At 48.6% G+C, this 18,186-nt stretch overlaps 1 protein-coding gene across 2 annotated transcripts in view; it reads right to left on the minus strand.

The window, feature by feature from the left end:
- Nucleotides 1–543: 543 nt before the first annotated feature.
- LOC143276012 (A disintegrin and metalloproteinase with thrombospondin motifs 15-like) overlaps nt 544–18,186 on the minus strand; it is a 75,105-nt gene continuing 57,462 nt past the window's right edge. For both annotated transcript variants that reach the window (XM_076580390.1, XM_076580389.1), the window contains exons 26-33: nt 16,863–16,985; nt 8,975–9,127; nt 8,531–8,674; nt 7,988–8,179; nt 4,788–5,000; nt 2,633–2,820; nt 1,427–1,584; nt 544–728 (exon numbers count right to left, since the gene is read on the minus strand). In XM_076580390.1, the coding sequence (XP_076436505.1) occupies nt 728; nt 1,427–1,584; nt 2,633–2,820; nt 4,788–5,000; nt 7,988–8,179; nt 8,531–8,674; nt 8,975–9,127; nt 16,863–16,985 (1,172 nt within the window). In that variant the 3' untranslated portion in view covers nt 544–727. The remainder of the gene's footprint in view (nt 729–1,426; nt 1,585–2,632; nt 2,821–4,787; nt 5,001–7,987; nt 8,180–8,530; nt 8,675–8,974; nt 9,128–16,862; nt 16,986–18,186) is intronic.

Genomic DNA, 18,186 nt, shown 5'->3' on the forward strand with positions numbered 1-18,186 from the left:
GTGGAGACAGGTGACGTACGGACTGTGATAGTTTGAATTGAATTTAAACTGTCCACTAGTGAAGGCAGACGTACGGACTGTGATAGTGTGGATTAAATTTAAACAACTGTCCACTAGTGAAGACGTATGGACTGTGATAGCGTGGATTAAATTTAAATAAACTGTCCACTAGTGAAGACAGGTGACGTATGGACTGTGATAGCGTGGATTAAATTTAAACAAACTGTCCATTAGTGAAGACAGACGTATGGACTCTGATAGCGTGGATTAAATTTAAACAAACTGTCCATTAGTGAAGACAGACGTACGGACTGTGATAGCGTGGATTAAATTTAAACAAACTGTCCACTAGTGGAGACAGGTGACGTATGGACTGTGATAGCGTGGATTAAATTTAAACTGTCCACTGGTGAAGACGGGTAGACGTACGGACTCTGATAGCGTTGATTGAATTTAAACGAACTGTCCACTCACTGCCAGTCAAACAAAACTATATACACAGAACAAGAGTTAATTTACAAACATATATTTGGATATCCAATAACAGCGACAGATTGCAACAGCCACGATGCAAGTGAACTTCAAATATAAGAATCTGTCTCTCAAGCCACAAGACTTGACTGGAAACAAAGAAACCCAGCTGTGTTGCAGTCAAAGTTCTGTAAATAAAGTCCACGTTTTGGTCAACAGATGAGCCAGGGATGTAACACGACAGGTGAAATCTCCATCTGCATCAGAACAAAAACAGAAAATTACTTCAGGGATGAAGACCTCAAACTGCACACAGATATTTATCAGATATGTAGCACCAAAACCACGAAAAACAATACTCTGAAAAGACTATGTAACCATTTCTAATATTGTCCATTGCAAACTTTCTTGATTTTATGTAGTGCCAAAACAATGTAATACAATACTCAGCTGAAAAGACCATGTTGACACTCTGATATTGTCCATTGCAAACTTTTTTTTTTTTTTTTATTCTTTATACTAGTAGTATATATACTATTATACTATGTTGTGCACCCATATATACACTGCTTAGGTACACACTGATGAATGGACAAAGCATGCACATGTGTATATGGTTGTCCTAGATCTGTATGTGTTTACATGTATACAAACGGGTGTGCATGTTATATATATATAGTAGCTGTCTAAGTATGTATATCTATACACATCTCACTCGCACACATACACACACACACACACACACAGGGGGTTATGGCCTCTCTTCCAATTAAATATCGAAGTTTGAAATTCACTCTCTCTCTCACACACACACACACACACACACCACTTGATCACTGATATTTCAAAACTAAAATATTATCTGGGCATTGGTATGAAGGTGAAGGAGACAGGGGAGAGACGTGTGAGGGGGGAGGGGGGGAGGAGGGGGAGGGGGGAGGGGAATCAAGCTTACCAAGGAGCTTGGAACTCGTAGGAGGCCATGAACTCTGTGCTGTTTGACCCCTCCGAGCTGATAAAGACGACCTTGACCTCATTCCCCTTGGACTGCCAGGTCAGGTCATTGCGAGTCCCGCAGAATACATCCAGAGTGTTGAACTGGGTATCGTACACCTGTTTTACACACGCAAGCACGTACGCACACGCACGCACGCACACACACGCGCGCACACACACACACACAAATATGCACGCGTGCACGCACGCGCGCACACACACACACACACACACACACACACACACACAATTGAATGGACATTGTTGCGGAAACTGTAAGCTGGGGTATAATTGAAATGAATTTGGAAATTCGGATTGAAACTGGACGAAATTAGAAATTGAAATCTGAACTGGAAACTGGAATGGAAAGACGAAATTGGAACATGTTATTGGAAACGAAAGTTGGAACTGAAACTTGGCATCGTACTGCATTGTACTGTATGGCCAACAAAACGACAGCTGTATGATCAATGGTTTCTCACTGCAGAGGGAAGTCATTTGCAGCAGAAGTATTTTGTGCAGGACCATCAAAGATTGCGCTGGCTCTTGGTGCTGCAGCCGTGGCCGGGGCTGGCTAGCTGGTCGGTTCGGGAAGTATCCCAACACCGACTGTCCACAACCACACCCCAACAGGACTACAGGACCAACGCCTCGACCACACCATCCTTCACGGAGAAAAACCACAACCACAAACAACGTGACCTTAAGGGCAGATGGCCAGTAGGTCTTTAAACTCACCACTACATCATCGACGAGCGCAATAGCCGAGTGGTTAAAGCGTTGGACTTTTAAATCTGACGGTACCGGGTTCGAATCTCAGTGACGGCGCCTGGTGGGTAAAGAGTGGAGATTTTTTTCCGATCTCCCAGGTCAACATATGTGCAGACCTGCTGGTGCCTGAACCCCCTTCGTGTGTATACGCAAGCAGAAAATCAAATACGCACGTTAAAGATCCTGTAATCCATGACAGCGTTCGGTGGGTTATGGAAACATACCCAGCATGCACACCCCCGAAAGCGGAGTATGGCTGCCTACATGGCGGGGTTAAAAACGGTCATACACGTAAAAGCCTACTCGTGTACATACGAGTGAACGTGGGAGTTGCAGCCCACGAACGCAGAAGAAAGAAAGAAGAAGCACTACATCATCAAAATCAACAACTCACAGTCACGCTGTCCGTGTGGCAGTGCCGGTCATCCTCTCCCAGGCGGAAGACGTCGAAGTGTAGGAGGACGGAGTAGAGGGGCGGGGCCACAATGGTGGTCTCACACAGCCGCCCCTCGGGGCCCCGGCCCAGGGGGAACCCAGGGGAGGACACCGCCCCCGTGGGGTCCGTCAGCATCTGGTCACAGCCTGCACGGCGTGGAGACAGTGTTCGGTCCAGTGCAGTCACAGCACAGCACAGCATAGACACAGCACAACACAACACGGCACGGCACGGCAACAACACAGCAACAGCACGTCACAGCAACAGCACAGCACAACACGGCATGGCACAGCACAAGCACAGCAACAACACAGCAACAGCACAACAGAGCAACAACAAAGCACAGCAACAGCACAACGACAGCACAGCCAAGCAACAGCGCAGCAACATCACAGCAACAGCAACACCACAGCAACAGCAAAGCAAACAAAACTCGACAAAAAATTAATCTTTAATCGATTAACGAGGGTTGAACGGAAGTTTGTTCTTTTGTGTGTGGCTTGCTTTTGAGTGTGTGTGTGTGTGTGCGTGTGTGCACGTGCGTGCGTGCATATATGTGTGTGTGTACGCGTGCGTAAACGTGGGTGCGTGTGCGTGCATACGTATGCGTGTTCGTGCTTGCTTGCAAGACAGGTACAGCTGTATACTGTGTGTAGTAAGGGAGGGAAGGTGGGGACAAGGCAGTGAAGGGAGTGTGGGGGTGGCAGGGAGGAGATGGTACTGGAGGAGTAGGAGGGGGTGTGTGGAGACAGGTTCCCTCTGTATACTGACCGTGTACAGGGGAGGGAGGGAGGGGAGTAAGAGGGGGTGTGTGGAGACAGGTTCCTGCTGTATACTGACAGTGTACAGGGGAGGGAGTAGGAGGGGGTGTGTGGAGACAGGTTCCTGCTGTATACTGACAGTGTACAGGGGAGGGGAGTAGGAGGGGGTGTGTGGAGACAGGTTCCCGCTGTATACTGACTGTACAGGGGAGGGAGTAGGAGGGGGTGTGTGGAGACAGGTTCCCGCTGTATACTGACAGTGTACAGGGGAGGGAGTAGGAGGGGGTGTGTGGAGACAGGTTCCCGCTGTATACTGACTGTACAGGGGAGGGAGTAGGTGGGGGTGTGTGGAGACAGGTTCCCGCTGTATACTGACTGTACAGGGGAGGGAGTAGGTGGGGGTGTGTGGAGACAGGTTCCCGCTGTATACTGACTGTACAGGGGAGGGGAGGGAGGGGAGTAGGAGGGGGTGTGGAGACAGGTTCCCGCTGTATACTGACAGTGTACAGGGGAGGGGAGGGGAGGGGAGGGAGGGAGGGGAGTAGGAGGGGGTGTGTGGAGACAGGTTCCCGCTGTATACTGACAGTGTACAGGGGAGGGAGTAGGAGGGGGTGTGTGGAGACAGGTTCCCGCTGTATACTGACAGTGTACAGGGGAGGGAGTAGGAGGGGGTGTGTGGAGACAGGTTCCCGCTGTATACTGACAGTGTACAGGGGAGGGAGTAGGAGGGGGTGTGTGGAGACAGGTTCCCGCTGTATACTGACAGTGTACAGGGGAGGGAGTAGGAGGGGGTGTGTGGAGACAGGTTCCCGCTGTATACTGACAGTGTACAGGGGAGGGAGTAGGAGGGGGTGTGTGGAGACAGGTTCCCACTGCATACTGTACTGTGTCCAGGGGAGGGAGGGGAGTAGGAGGGGTGTGTGTGGAGACAGGTTCCCGCTGTATACTGACAGTGTACAGGGGAGGGAGGGAGGGGAGTAGGAGGGGGTGTGTGGAGACAGGTTCCCGCTGTATACTGACAGTGTACAGGGAGGGAGGGGAGTAGGAGGGGGTGTGTGGAGACAGGTTCCCGCTGTATACTGACAGTGTACAGGGAGGGAGGGGAGTAGGAGGGGGTGTGTGGAGACAGGTTCCCCGCTGTATACTGACAGTGTACAGGGGAGGGGAGTAGGAGGGGGTGTGTGGAGACAGGTTCCCGCTGTATACTGACCGTGTCCAGGGGAGGGAGAGAGGGGAGTAGGAGGGGGTGTGTGGAGACAGGTTCCCGCTGTATACTGACCGTGGGTGGGTGTGCGTGCATGCATGTATGCCTGCGAGCGTGCGAGACCGATTTCCCCGCTGTACACACTGACCATGTCCAGGGGCGGGAGGGGGGTAGGAGGCGGGGGGCATGGCGGTGTAGGTCAGGTTGTAGCCATGTCCAGCCATGGCCGTCCTCAGCTCTACCGTCACCAGGGGACCCGTCGTCGTCCACTGCACAGGTCCCGTCTCTCCGCACAGGTCCCTCTGTTCTTGTCCGCCTTTCGCCTTCTTCCCTCCCTCCTCTCTCACCGACAGCCAGTCACCTGCAGGAAGAAGAGGTTCCATGTGGCATTATCTCAAGGAAATTACTACTGTATACATTCCATCATGCACTTCACATCTAGCGCTGGGCCGGGTCGCACAACACGCTGATAGTTATCTGTCCGATAAATCTCTAACTCCCTGCTAAAAATGGTCTTTCAGAAGCAAGCTATTTCAACTGCGTTGCACATGCTCAATCTTTTGGCTGTCACCCCCGAAAACGGAGTATGCCTGCCTACATGGCGGGGTAAAAAATGTCATACACGTAAAAGCCAACTATGTACATAGAGAATGTGGGAGTTGCAGCCCACGAACGAAGAAGCAGCTGGCAATTTAGTGGTAGAATGTTTTAGGTGCTCAGAGCAGCTCTAAATCTAGTGGGCACCATTTATGTTGCCATGGGTTCTTTTTCAGTGTGCCCGCTAAGTGCGTGCTGCACACGAGACCTCGGTTTTATCTTATCTGACTGACTTTAGGCGCTCAGTTTGATTTTCCAGTCAAACTTGGCAGCTGAAAGGGCGAGACTGGGATTCAAACCAAGACCCCCACAGACACTGTATTGGCAGATAGGCATCGTCAGCAAACATCTGTACAGGCAAATTTGGAGTCATTGTCTGGAGTATTTACTGGCGAATGTCCAGGTCTCTCTGCAATCATTTTCTCAACCCCCTTCCCTCCCCCTACATCTTGGATAATTCTTATGCTTGTTCGCCTCCTCAGTGTCAGTTCGCCCAACCAAATGAATGTCGACGTCCTCTCCAGGTCCCGTCTGGAGCCATGGAGCTTGATGTGCAGCAGGGTTGGTGTTGTCCTCGCCAAGTCCTGTCTGGAGCCAATGAGCTTGGTGTGCAGTAGGCTTGGAGTCGTCCTCTCCAGGTCCTGTCTGGAGCAATGGAGCTTGGTGTGCAGCAGGGTTGGTGTCGTCCTCTCCAAGTCCTGTCTGGAGCCATGGAGCTTGGTGTGCAGTAGGGTTGGTGTCGTCCTCTCCAGGTCCTGTCTGGAGCCATGGAGCTTGGTGTGCAGTAGGGTTGGTGTCGTCCTCTCCAGGTCCGTCTGGAGCCATGGAGCTTGGTGTGCAGCAGGGTTGGTGTCGTCCTCTCCAGGTCCTGTCTGGAGCCATGGAGCTTGGTGTGCAGCAGGGTTGGTGTCGGCCACACAGTGTCTTTCAGCCCCTTCAGGAGGGGACAGAACTGCAGACGGGAGATGGTGTCGGCTTCATCTTCCTGAACAGGTGGGCATCGAGACGGCAATGGGTCAGAACGAAATCTCATGATCACCACCTGCTGCTAGCGTTCAGAAAGGTGATATGCACCCCTCGTGGCAGTTCTCGGTCGCAGCACTGTCTTCACGAGGGTCTTCTCTGCGAAGGTGACGCGTTTTCTTTGTGGACTTTCTCTGGCTCCGAGTCTGGCGAACTGGTCTGTTGCTTCGTTCCGCAGTGGATGTCTTGGATAATGGATAACTGTTATCTATATGGAGCTAAAAACGCTTTAAACGCAATTGAACTTCCTCATCGTTTATCATCATCTGAAATGTGTAATATTGTTGAAGGAAACATGCAAAATTCCTTTCGTCTTTAGAAGTTAACACTTCTGCCTTATTAAATGCTAAAAGAACTGGCAGGGCTGTTAAGAGCATGGCATTTAGGTTATTACTAAATGCCCCATACACAAAATATTTTGAAAATGTTGAATGCATTTGCAAGGGACGTTTAACGGTAGAGCACGTTTTAACCCGCTGTTAAGTAATGAAACCTTTTTTTGCCTACAGAAATTACGGAACACGTGTTACCAGTTTCAAATGTTTTTTTTTTATGAAAGTTATATATTTCAAACTGTTCTTTATTAAAGTCAGCTAGTTATGTGTTATAGTCCAGTTGGTTGTTTATTGTAGGTCCCCAACAATCAACAGAAGTAGTGCATACAATATTTGATTCTTAATTTTTTTTTTGGTCCTAATCCTAATCCCGCTTCCCCCGTCCCGCCTCTCACACACAACACCCTTCCAATATTATGTTTTTTCTTTCTTCAATCACTGACACTCACCCTCTCCATTTTAGATTTTGTACTCTATCTTTTCCACATTCTGTTTGTTCTCTCCTCTCTCTCTTCTTAGTCCCCTCCCCCTTTCCACCACCCTCCCACCTCAACCACCCACCTTTTTCATTCGAATATACAGAAATGAATTAATACTAATTATGATAGGAATGATAATCCAAATAATAATAATATTTATTTTCAGTCTAATATGAACAGACTATAAATAAATTAACGAAACTTATCTATACGACTAAATCACCCCTTTAAACATATCTCCGTCTTCCTATCTCTGTAGCTGCCTTCACCTCTACACCCTAATTCGCTCTCTTCGATCAGTTAACTTCGGAGCCACACCGTTTCTGTGTACCCAGATTCAAACACGCCACAGTCGGCAGCATTTCTGTCTCTGGACCTTGCGCCTGGAATGAGCTTCTCTTTTCGCTTCATCAAATCTCTGCACTCAGCCCTTTCAAGTCTGGCCTTCAAAAAAACAAAAACCTACCTCTTCCCAAAATAGCACCCCCCCCCCCCCCCCAAAAAAAAACAACAACAAAAAAACACACAAAAAACCCTCAACATTCCCTCTCTGCCCCCCCAACCCTCCCACCCTTCCCCTGTCTCTTCCTTGTTTTCAGTTTCCACACCTTTGTATTTTACACCTGCATTCTACAATCACCAGTATGTCCGACGGGACATTCAAAAATTCCTTTATACTTACATGTATCTCTACATGTATTTATGTTTTTGTTTTCCTTCTTTGTTTATGCATGTGTGTGTGCGTGTGAATGACTGGTGTGAAAGCGCTCTGATTTGTCTCTGCACAAGATTCAGCCCTATACAAATACGAAATATCATCATCCTCATCATCACTATTATCACCCCTACATCCACCCCCACCCACCCCCACCCACCCCCGCCCCCTCACCCCCCACCCACCCCCGCCCCCTCACCTTGGCGACAGTCGATCCGCAGCGCTGTGAAGGACAGACGGATGACGTAGCCCAGCGGAGCGGCGATCACGTGAGTGCAGGGCGTGTCCAGCGGCTGACCAATCAGCGACAAGCTGCCGCTCAGTGCCGTCAGAACCATGTTGCAGCGTGACGTGGGAGGGGGTGAGGGTGGAGGGGGTGACAGCACTGACCCTGAGAGGTCAGGGGGTGGATTGGGAGGAGTGGGGGGGGGGGGAGAAGAAAAAAAAAATATATGTATTTGCATTTCTCTCTTTTTTTTTTTAATCCACACACACACAAATTATATATATATATATATATATATATGACAAAAACCTCACAAACAATGCAAAAAAAAAAAAAAAGTAAACGGCACATACTTTCGTCTCACGTCTGCAGCCCGAACAAGTCACAGAAATCACTAAAGAAAAAATGACGTACTGGAGACGGGGGGAAGAAAAAAATCAAAACCAGACGAAAAAATCATGTAGGTACACATCCACAACACACACACACACAAAAAAGTAGGTAGACGGCACTCACTTCGCCGACGCCTGCGGCCGCACAGGTTACAGAACTTAGGGCAGTTGTCAGCGGCCCAGTCACGGTAGGAGGAGCAGACAGAGGCCCCGTACTGAGCACAGGTGTCCTCACTGTCCTCACACATCCCGGACCTTGTGCTGACCGCTGTCAATGATTGATTAATGAGGATTGATGTTTGATGAGTGATTGGTGATTCATGACTGGTGATGACTGATGATTGATGACTGGTGATTATTGATAATTGATGATGGTGATTGGCTATGTTTTATGATTGATAATTGAAGCAATAATAACGACAGCAACAAGAAAGAAGAATGAGGAGAACAAGGATGAAGGAGGAGAAGACGAAGAACAAAATGAATAAATCTGTCTTCTTACGCCTCCCCCTTCAATTCTCCCCCCGCCCCCCCCCCCCCCCCCCCAGGAACTATGATTCTAACTCACCGTCACCATCACCGCCACACAGCTCACAGAACCTGGCGCAGTTCTCAGCTGCCCACTCATGGTAGGTACCGCTGCACACAGACTGGCCGTACGATGCGCAGTTGTCCACCTTGTCCACGCAGGAGGCTGAAACTACGTCACCACTGCCACCACCTGCACATCACCATCATCACCATCGTCACCTACACCATCATCATCACCATCGTCACCTACACCATCATCATCACCATCGTCACCTACACCATCATCATCATCGTCACCATCACCACCACCAACATCATCACCATCATCACCATCATCACCCACACCATCATCACCCACACCATCATCATCATCACCTACACCATCATCATCGTCATCGTCACCTACACCATCGTCACCATCGTCACCTACACCATCATCATCGTCATCGTCACCTACACCATCGTCACCATCGTCACCTACATCATCATCATCACCATCGTCACCTACACCATCATCACCATCGTCACCTACACCATCATCACCATCATCGTCACCTACACCATCATCATCATCACCATCGTCACCTACACCATCATCACCAACATCGTCACCTACACCATCATCACCATCATCGTCACCTACACCATCATCATCATCACCATCGTCACCTACACCATCATCATCACCATCGTCACCTACACCATCATCATCACCATCGTCACCTACACCATCATCATCACCATCGTCACCTACACCATCATCATCACCATCGTCACCTACACCATCATCATCACCATCGTCACCTACACCATCACCATCACCATCGTCACCTACACCATCATCATCATCAACATCGTCACCATCATCACCACCACCATCATCACCATGGTCACCATCACCACCACCATCACCATCGTCACCCATACCATCGTCACCTACACCATCATCATCACCATCGTCACCTACACCATCATCATCACCATCGTCACCTACACCATCATCACCAACATCGTCACCTACACCATCATCATCACCATCGTCACCTACACCATCATCATCATCATCATCACCATCGTCACCTACACCACCATCATCACCATCGTCACCTACACCATCACCATCGTCACCTACATCATCATCACCATCGTCACCTACACCATCATCACCATCGTCACCTACACCATCATCACCATCGTCACCTACATCATCATCATCACCATCGTCACCCACACCATCATCATCAACATCGTCACCATCGTCACCTACACCATCGTCACCATCGTCACCTACATCATCATCATCATCATCGTCACCTACACCATCGTCACCATCGTCACCTACACCATCATCATCGTCACCTACACCATCATCATCATCGTCACCTACATCATCATCACCATCGTCACCTACACCATCATCATCGTCACCTACACCATCATCACCATCATCATCATCATCACCATCGTCACCTACATCATCATCGTCACCATCGTCACCATCATCATCACCTACACCACCATCATCATCACCATCGTCACCCACACCATCATCATCACCATCGTCACCCACACCATCATCATCACCATCGTCACCCACACCATCATCATCACCATCGTCACCTACACCATCATCATCATCACCATCGTCACCATCGTCACCTACACCATCATCATCACCATCGTCACCCACACCATCATCATCAACATCGTCACCATCGTCACCTACACCATCATCATCATCGTCACCTACACCATCATCATCATCATCATCGTCACCCACACCATCATCATCAACATCGTCACCATCGTCACCTACACCATCATCATCGTCACCTACACCATCATCATCACCATCGTCACCCACACCATCATCACCATCGTCACCTACACCATCATCATCACCATCGTCACCCACACCATCATCATCACCATCGTCACCTACACCACCATCATCATCACCATCGTCACCTACACCATCGTCACCTACACCATCATCATCACCATCGTCACCCACACCATCATCATCACCATCGTCACCCACACCATCATCATCACCATCATCACCATCGTCACCTACACCATCATCATCACCATCGTCACCCACACCATCATCATCACCATCGTCACCCACACCATCATCATCACCATCATCACCATCGTCACCTACACCACCATCATCATCACCATCGTCACCATCGTCACCTACACCATCATCATCACCATCGTCACCCACACCATCATCATCAACATCGTCACCTACACCATCATCATCACCATCGTCACCTACACCATCATCATCACCATCGTCACCTACACCATCATCACCATCGTCACCTACACCATCATCACCAACATCGTCACCTACACCATCATCATCATCACCATCGTCACCTACACCATCATCATCATCATCATCATCGTCACCTACACCATCATCATCACCATCGTCACCTACACCATCATCATCACCATCACCATCGTCACCTACACCATCATCATCACCATCGTCACCTATACCATCATCATCATCACCATCGTCACCTACACCATCATCATCACCATCGTCACCTACACCATCATCATCATCACCATCGTCACCTACACCATCATCATCACCATCGTCACCCACACCATCACCATCGTCACCTACACCATCATCACCACCATCGTCACCTACACCACCATCACCACCACCATCGTCACCTACACCAACATCATCACCATCGTCACCTACACCATCATCACCATCGTCACCTACACCATCATCATCACCATCGTCACCTACATCATCATCATCACCGTCACCTACACCATCATCATCACCATCGTCACCTACACCATCATCATCACCATCGTCACCTACACCATCATCATCATCATCGTCACCTACACCATCATCATCATCATCACCATCGTCACCTACACCATCATCATCACCATCGTCACCTACACCATCATCATCAACATCGTCACCTACACCATCATCATCACCATCGTCACCTACACCATCATCATCACCATCATCACCATCGTCACCTACACCATCATCATCATCACCATCGTCACCATCGTCACCTACACCATCATCATCACCATCGTCACCTACACCATCATCATCATCATCATCATCGTCACCTACACCATCATCATCACCATCGTCACCTACACCATCATCATCACCATCGTCACCTACACCATCATCATCACCATCGTCACCTACACCATCATCATCATCATCGTCACCTACACCATCATCATCATCATCACCATCGTCACCTACATCATCATCATCACCATCGTCACCCACACCATCATCATCAACATCGTCACCATCGTCACCTACACCATCATCATCATCGTCACCTACACCATCATCATCATCATCATCGTCACCCACACCATGATCATCAACATCGTCACCATCGTCACCTACACCATCATCATCGTCACCTACACCATCATCATCATCGTCACCTACACCATCATCATCACCATCGTCACCCACACCATCATCACCATCGTCACCTACACCATCATCATCATCATCGTCACCTACACCACCATCATCATCACCATCGTCACCTACACCATCATCATCACCATCGTCACCCACACCATCATCATCATCATCGTCACCTACACCACCATCATCATCACCATCGTCACCTACACCATCATCATCACCATCGTCACCCACACCATCATCATCACCATCGTCACCCACACCATCATCATCACCATCATCACCATCGTCACCTACACCATCATCATCATCACCATCGTCACCATCGTCACCTACACCATCATCATCACCATCGTCACCCACACCATCATCATCAACATCGTCACCATCGTCACCTACACCATCATCATCATCGTCACCTACACCATCATCATCATCATCATCGTCACCCACACCATCATCATCAACATCGTCACCATCGTCACCTACACCATCATCATCGTCACCTACACCATCATCATCACCATCGTCACCCACACCATCATCACCATCGTCACCTACACCATCATCATCACCATCGTCACCCACACCATCATCATCACCATCGTCACCTACACCACCATCATCATCACCATCGTCACCTACACCATCGTCACCTACACCATCATCATCACCATCGTCACCCACACCATCATCATCACCATCGTCACCCACACCATCATCATCACCATCATCACCATCGTCACCTACACCATCATCATCACCATCGTCACCCACACCATCATCATCACCATCGTCACCTACACCACCATCATCATCACCATCGTCACCTACACCATCGTCACCTACACCATCATCATCACCATCGTCACCCACACCATCATCATCACCATCGTCACCCACACCATCATCATCACCATCGTCACCATCGTCACCTACACCATCATCATCACCATCGTCACCATCGTCACCTACACCATCATCATCACCATCGTCACCTACACCATCATCATCACCATCGTCACCCACACCATCATCACCATCGTCACCCACACCATCATCATCACCATCGTCACCTACACCATCATCATCATCATCGTCACCTACACCATCATCATCATCATCACCATCGTCACCTACATCATCATCACCATCGTCACCTACATCATCATCACCATCGTCACCTACACCATCATCATCATCGTCACCTACACCATCATCATCATCATCATCGTCACCCACACCATGATCATCAACATCGTCACCATCGTCACCTACACCATCATCATCGTCACCTACACCATCATCATCATCGTCACCCACACCATCATCACCATCGTCACCTACACCATCATCATCATCATCGTCACCTACACCACCATCATCATCACCATCGTCACCTACACCATCATCATCACCATCGTCACCCACACCATCATCATCATCATCGTCACCTACACCATCATCATCACCATCGTCACCTACACCATCATCATCACCATCGTCACCCACACCATCATCATCACCATCGTCACCCACACCATCATCATCACCATCATCACCATCGTCACCTACACCATCATCATCATCACCATCGTCACCATCGTCACCTACACCATCATCATCACCATCGTCACCCACACCATCATCATCATCATCGTCGTCACCATCGTCACCTACACCATCATCATCATCGTCACCTACACCATCATCATCATCATCGTCACCCACACCATCATCATCAACATCGTCACCTACACCATCGTCACCTACACCATCATCATCGTCACCTACACCATCATCATCACCATCGTCACCCACACCATCATCACCATCGTCACCTACACCATCATCATCACCATCGTCACCCACACCATCATCATCACCATCGTCACCTACACCACCATCATCATCACCATCGTCACCTACACCATCGTCACCTACACCATCATCATCACCATCGTCACCCACACCATCATCATCACCATCGTCACCCACACCATCATCATCACCATCATCACCATCGTCACCTACACCACCATCATCATCACCATCGTCACCCACACCATCATCATCAACATCGTCACCTACACCATCATCATCACCATCGTCACCTACACCATCATCATCACCATCGTCACCTACACCATCATCACCATCGTCACCTACACCATCATCACCAACATCGTCACCTACACCATCATCATCATCACCATCGTCACCTACACCATCATCATCATCATCACCATCGTCACCTACACCATCATCATCATCATCACCATCGTCACCTACACCATCATCATCACCATCGTCACCTACACCATCATCATCACCATCACCATCGTCACCTACACCATCATCATCACCATCGTCACCTACACCATCATCATCATCACCATCGTCACCTACACCATCATCATCACCATCGTCACCTACACCATCATCATCACCATCGTCACCTACACCATCATCATCATCACCATCGTCACCTACACCATCATCATCACCATCGTCACCCACACCATCATCACCATCGTCACCTACACCATCATCATCACCATCGTCACCTACACCATCATCACCACCACCATCGTCACCTACACCATCATCATCACCATCGTCACCTACACCATCATCATCATCACCATCGTCACCTACACCATCATCATCATCATCGTCACCTACACCATCATCATCATCATCGTCACCTACACCATCATCATCACCATCGTCACCTACACCATCATCATCACCATCGTCACCTACACCATCATCATCACCATCGTCACCTACACCATCACCATCATCATCGTCACCTACACCATCACCATCATCATCGTCACCTACACCATCATCATCATCGTCACCTACACCATCATCATCATCATCGTCACCTACACCATCATCATCACCATCATCACCTACACCATCATCATCACCATCGTCACCTACACCATCATCATCACCATCGTCACCTACACCATCATCATCATCATCGTCACCTACACCATCATCATCATCACCGTCACCTACACCATCATCACCATCGTCACCTACACCATCATCACCATCATCGTCACCTACACCATCATCATCATCATCGTCACCTACACCATCATCATCATCACCGTCACCTACACCATCATCACCATCGTCACCTACACCATCATCACCATCGTCACCTACACCATCATCATCACCATCGTCACCTACATCATCATCATCACCGTCACCTACATCATCATCACCATCGTCACCTACACCATCATCATCACCATCGTCACCTACACCATCATCATCACCATCGTCACCTACACCATCATCATCATCATCACCATCGTCACCTACACCATCATCATCATCATCACCATCGTCACCTACACCATCATCATCACCATCGTCACCTACACCACCATCATCACCATCGTCACCATCGTCACCTACACCACCATCATCATCATCACCATCGTCATCACCATCACCACCATCGTCACCTACACCATCATCATCACCAACATCGTCACCTACACCATCGTCACCATCACCACCACCATCACCACCACCATCACCACCACCATCATCATCACCATCGTCACCATCGTCACCTACACCACCATCATCATCATCACCATCGTCACCTACACCATCACCATCATCATCATCATCACCATCGTCACCTACACCATCATCACCACCGTCATCATCACCGTCATCTACAACATCGTCATCACCAACATCAACGTCACCATCATTATCACCAACATCACCACCATCGCTAGCTACAGCAATCAGTCACAATTATCACCATCAACGTCCTCGTCGTCGAAGCTGTCATCTTCATTATCGTCGTCGTTAACAGCTACAGCATTACAATCGTCACCATCGTCGTCCTACCCGTTATCATCGTCATCACTATTACAATCAACAGAGTGATTTTATGTGGATGTGGGTGTGGGTGGCTGGGTGGGGTGGGTGTGTGGGGGGGGGGGAGGAGGGGGGTGCTTTTTTTTGTTTGTCGCCATCACCGTCATTAACACAGCTATCATTACTGGTTTGGTTTGTTTTCCTAATAAATGGTTCACAATTCCCATTGAAAAAAAAAACCCAAAAAACATAGGATTACATTTCCCCCGAGACCCCCACCACCACCACCCCACACCCCCACCCACCCCCGAAGTCTCCTCCCATCTCACTTACCCATCACCCACCCACACCACCGCCCAGTTTAACTCTCTCAATACGAACGGCGAAAGAGACGACGTTAACAGTGTTTCACCCCAATTACCATCATCAAAATATTGCAAGCGGAAGGCTCTTGTACTGAAGAGGTGAATGTTGACAAAGAATACCACAATTCTGACGACGGAAGCTAAAGGTTGGGTCATTCAGACACCCACTGGACATCCGAGGGGTCTGTGTAGAGGAGAAGAGAGGACTGGCCGTACTGAATGAGTTAATTTACCTTCTCGCGTGGAAGAGCATTGACCACAGAAGCGGGCACAGTTGTCACTGGCCCAGGCCGCGTACTGACCAGTGCAGATGTCCTGACCATAGGCCTGGCAGTCAGTACTCTTGTCCTCGCAAGCTGACAAAATAAAATAAAATAAAGATAAAATAATTTTTTTTTAAATTAAGATAAAATGGAAAATGATGTCAAATTACTGTGGAGTGGGAAACTCGTCCGCCTAGGAAGCGAGAGAATTAAATCATGGTGCTTACCCCCCTCGCCGACTATTGCTAAGGCCATCAATCTCAAGGATTTCGCCACGTTTATATTTGTATTACTTTTTTCTTTTTGTTGGTCACAGATTTCTCTGTGTGAAATTCGGGCTGCTCTCCCCAGGGAGAGCACGTCGCTATACGACAGAGCCATGCTTTTTTTTTTTTTTTTTTTGCCTGCAATTTTATTTGTTTTCCTATCCAAGCTAATTTTTCTACAGCATTTTGCCAGGGTCAACCTTTTTGTTGCCGTGGGCTCTTTTACGTGCGCTAAAGGCATGCTGCACACGGGACCACGGTTTATCGTCTCATCCGAATGGCTAGCGTCCAGACCACCACCACCACTCAAGGTCTAGTGGTGGGGGAGAAAATGCCGGCGACTGCCGGTGTGATTCGAACCAGTGCGCTCAGATTCTCTCGCTTCCTAAGCAGACGCGTTGCCTCTAGGCCTTCACTCCACGTCAGCATCTACTTCAAGTCAGGTGGGATTTTTTTGATTTTTTGATTTTTTTTAGTACAACAAAACTCAGTGCTTCAATCTTTTCATCCCAAAAAGGTTTTTTTTTTTTGTTTGTTTTAAATTCCAAGAGTTTAAAACATTAAAATCTGATTTAAAATGTTCACTTCTTTCCAAGAAGTCTTATCAGCGTTCATTCTGACCGCACGGGAAACTTTAGTGTGAACCCATACCCACTGTGTGGGTCTTCCAAGGCTGAGAACAGAACAGTAAGGCGGGGCCCATTCCTCTCCTACCTGCCCTTAAATCTTCCTCCCCTCCCCTCCCCTCCCCCCTCATCCCCAGTCCAGGTCGGGTACCCATTCAGACTTGGGGAGGGAGGGGGTGGTGGTGGAGAGAGGGACACACTCTGGGGTGAAGTGCCTTTCTCAAAGGACTGGGAACACCATGGATCACACCTTCAACCACCTTACCCACACTGCCACGGTGCCGTCCTTTGCTTTTGGTGTCACTCTAATTCTTACCTATGCAGAGAACCTAATGGTTATACGAGGGTCATTCAATAAATAAGGTGAATTTTTCGGTATAAGGACTTCTAATACAGATAGCT

This window comes from Babylonia areolata, chromosome 31 (genome assembly GCF_041734735.1).
Source record: "Babylonia areolata isolate BAREFJ2019XMU chromosome 31, ASM4173473v1, whole genome shotgun sequence".
Taxonomy (NCBI): Eukaryota; Metazoa; Mollusca; class Gastropoda; order Neogastropoda; family Buccinidae; genus Babylonia; species Babylonia areolata.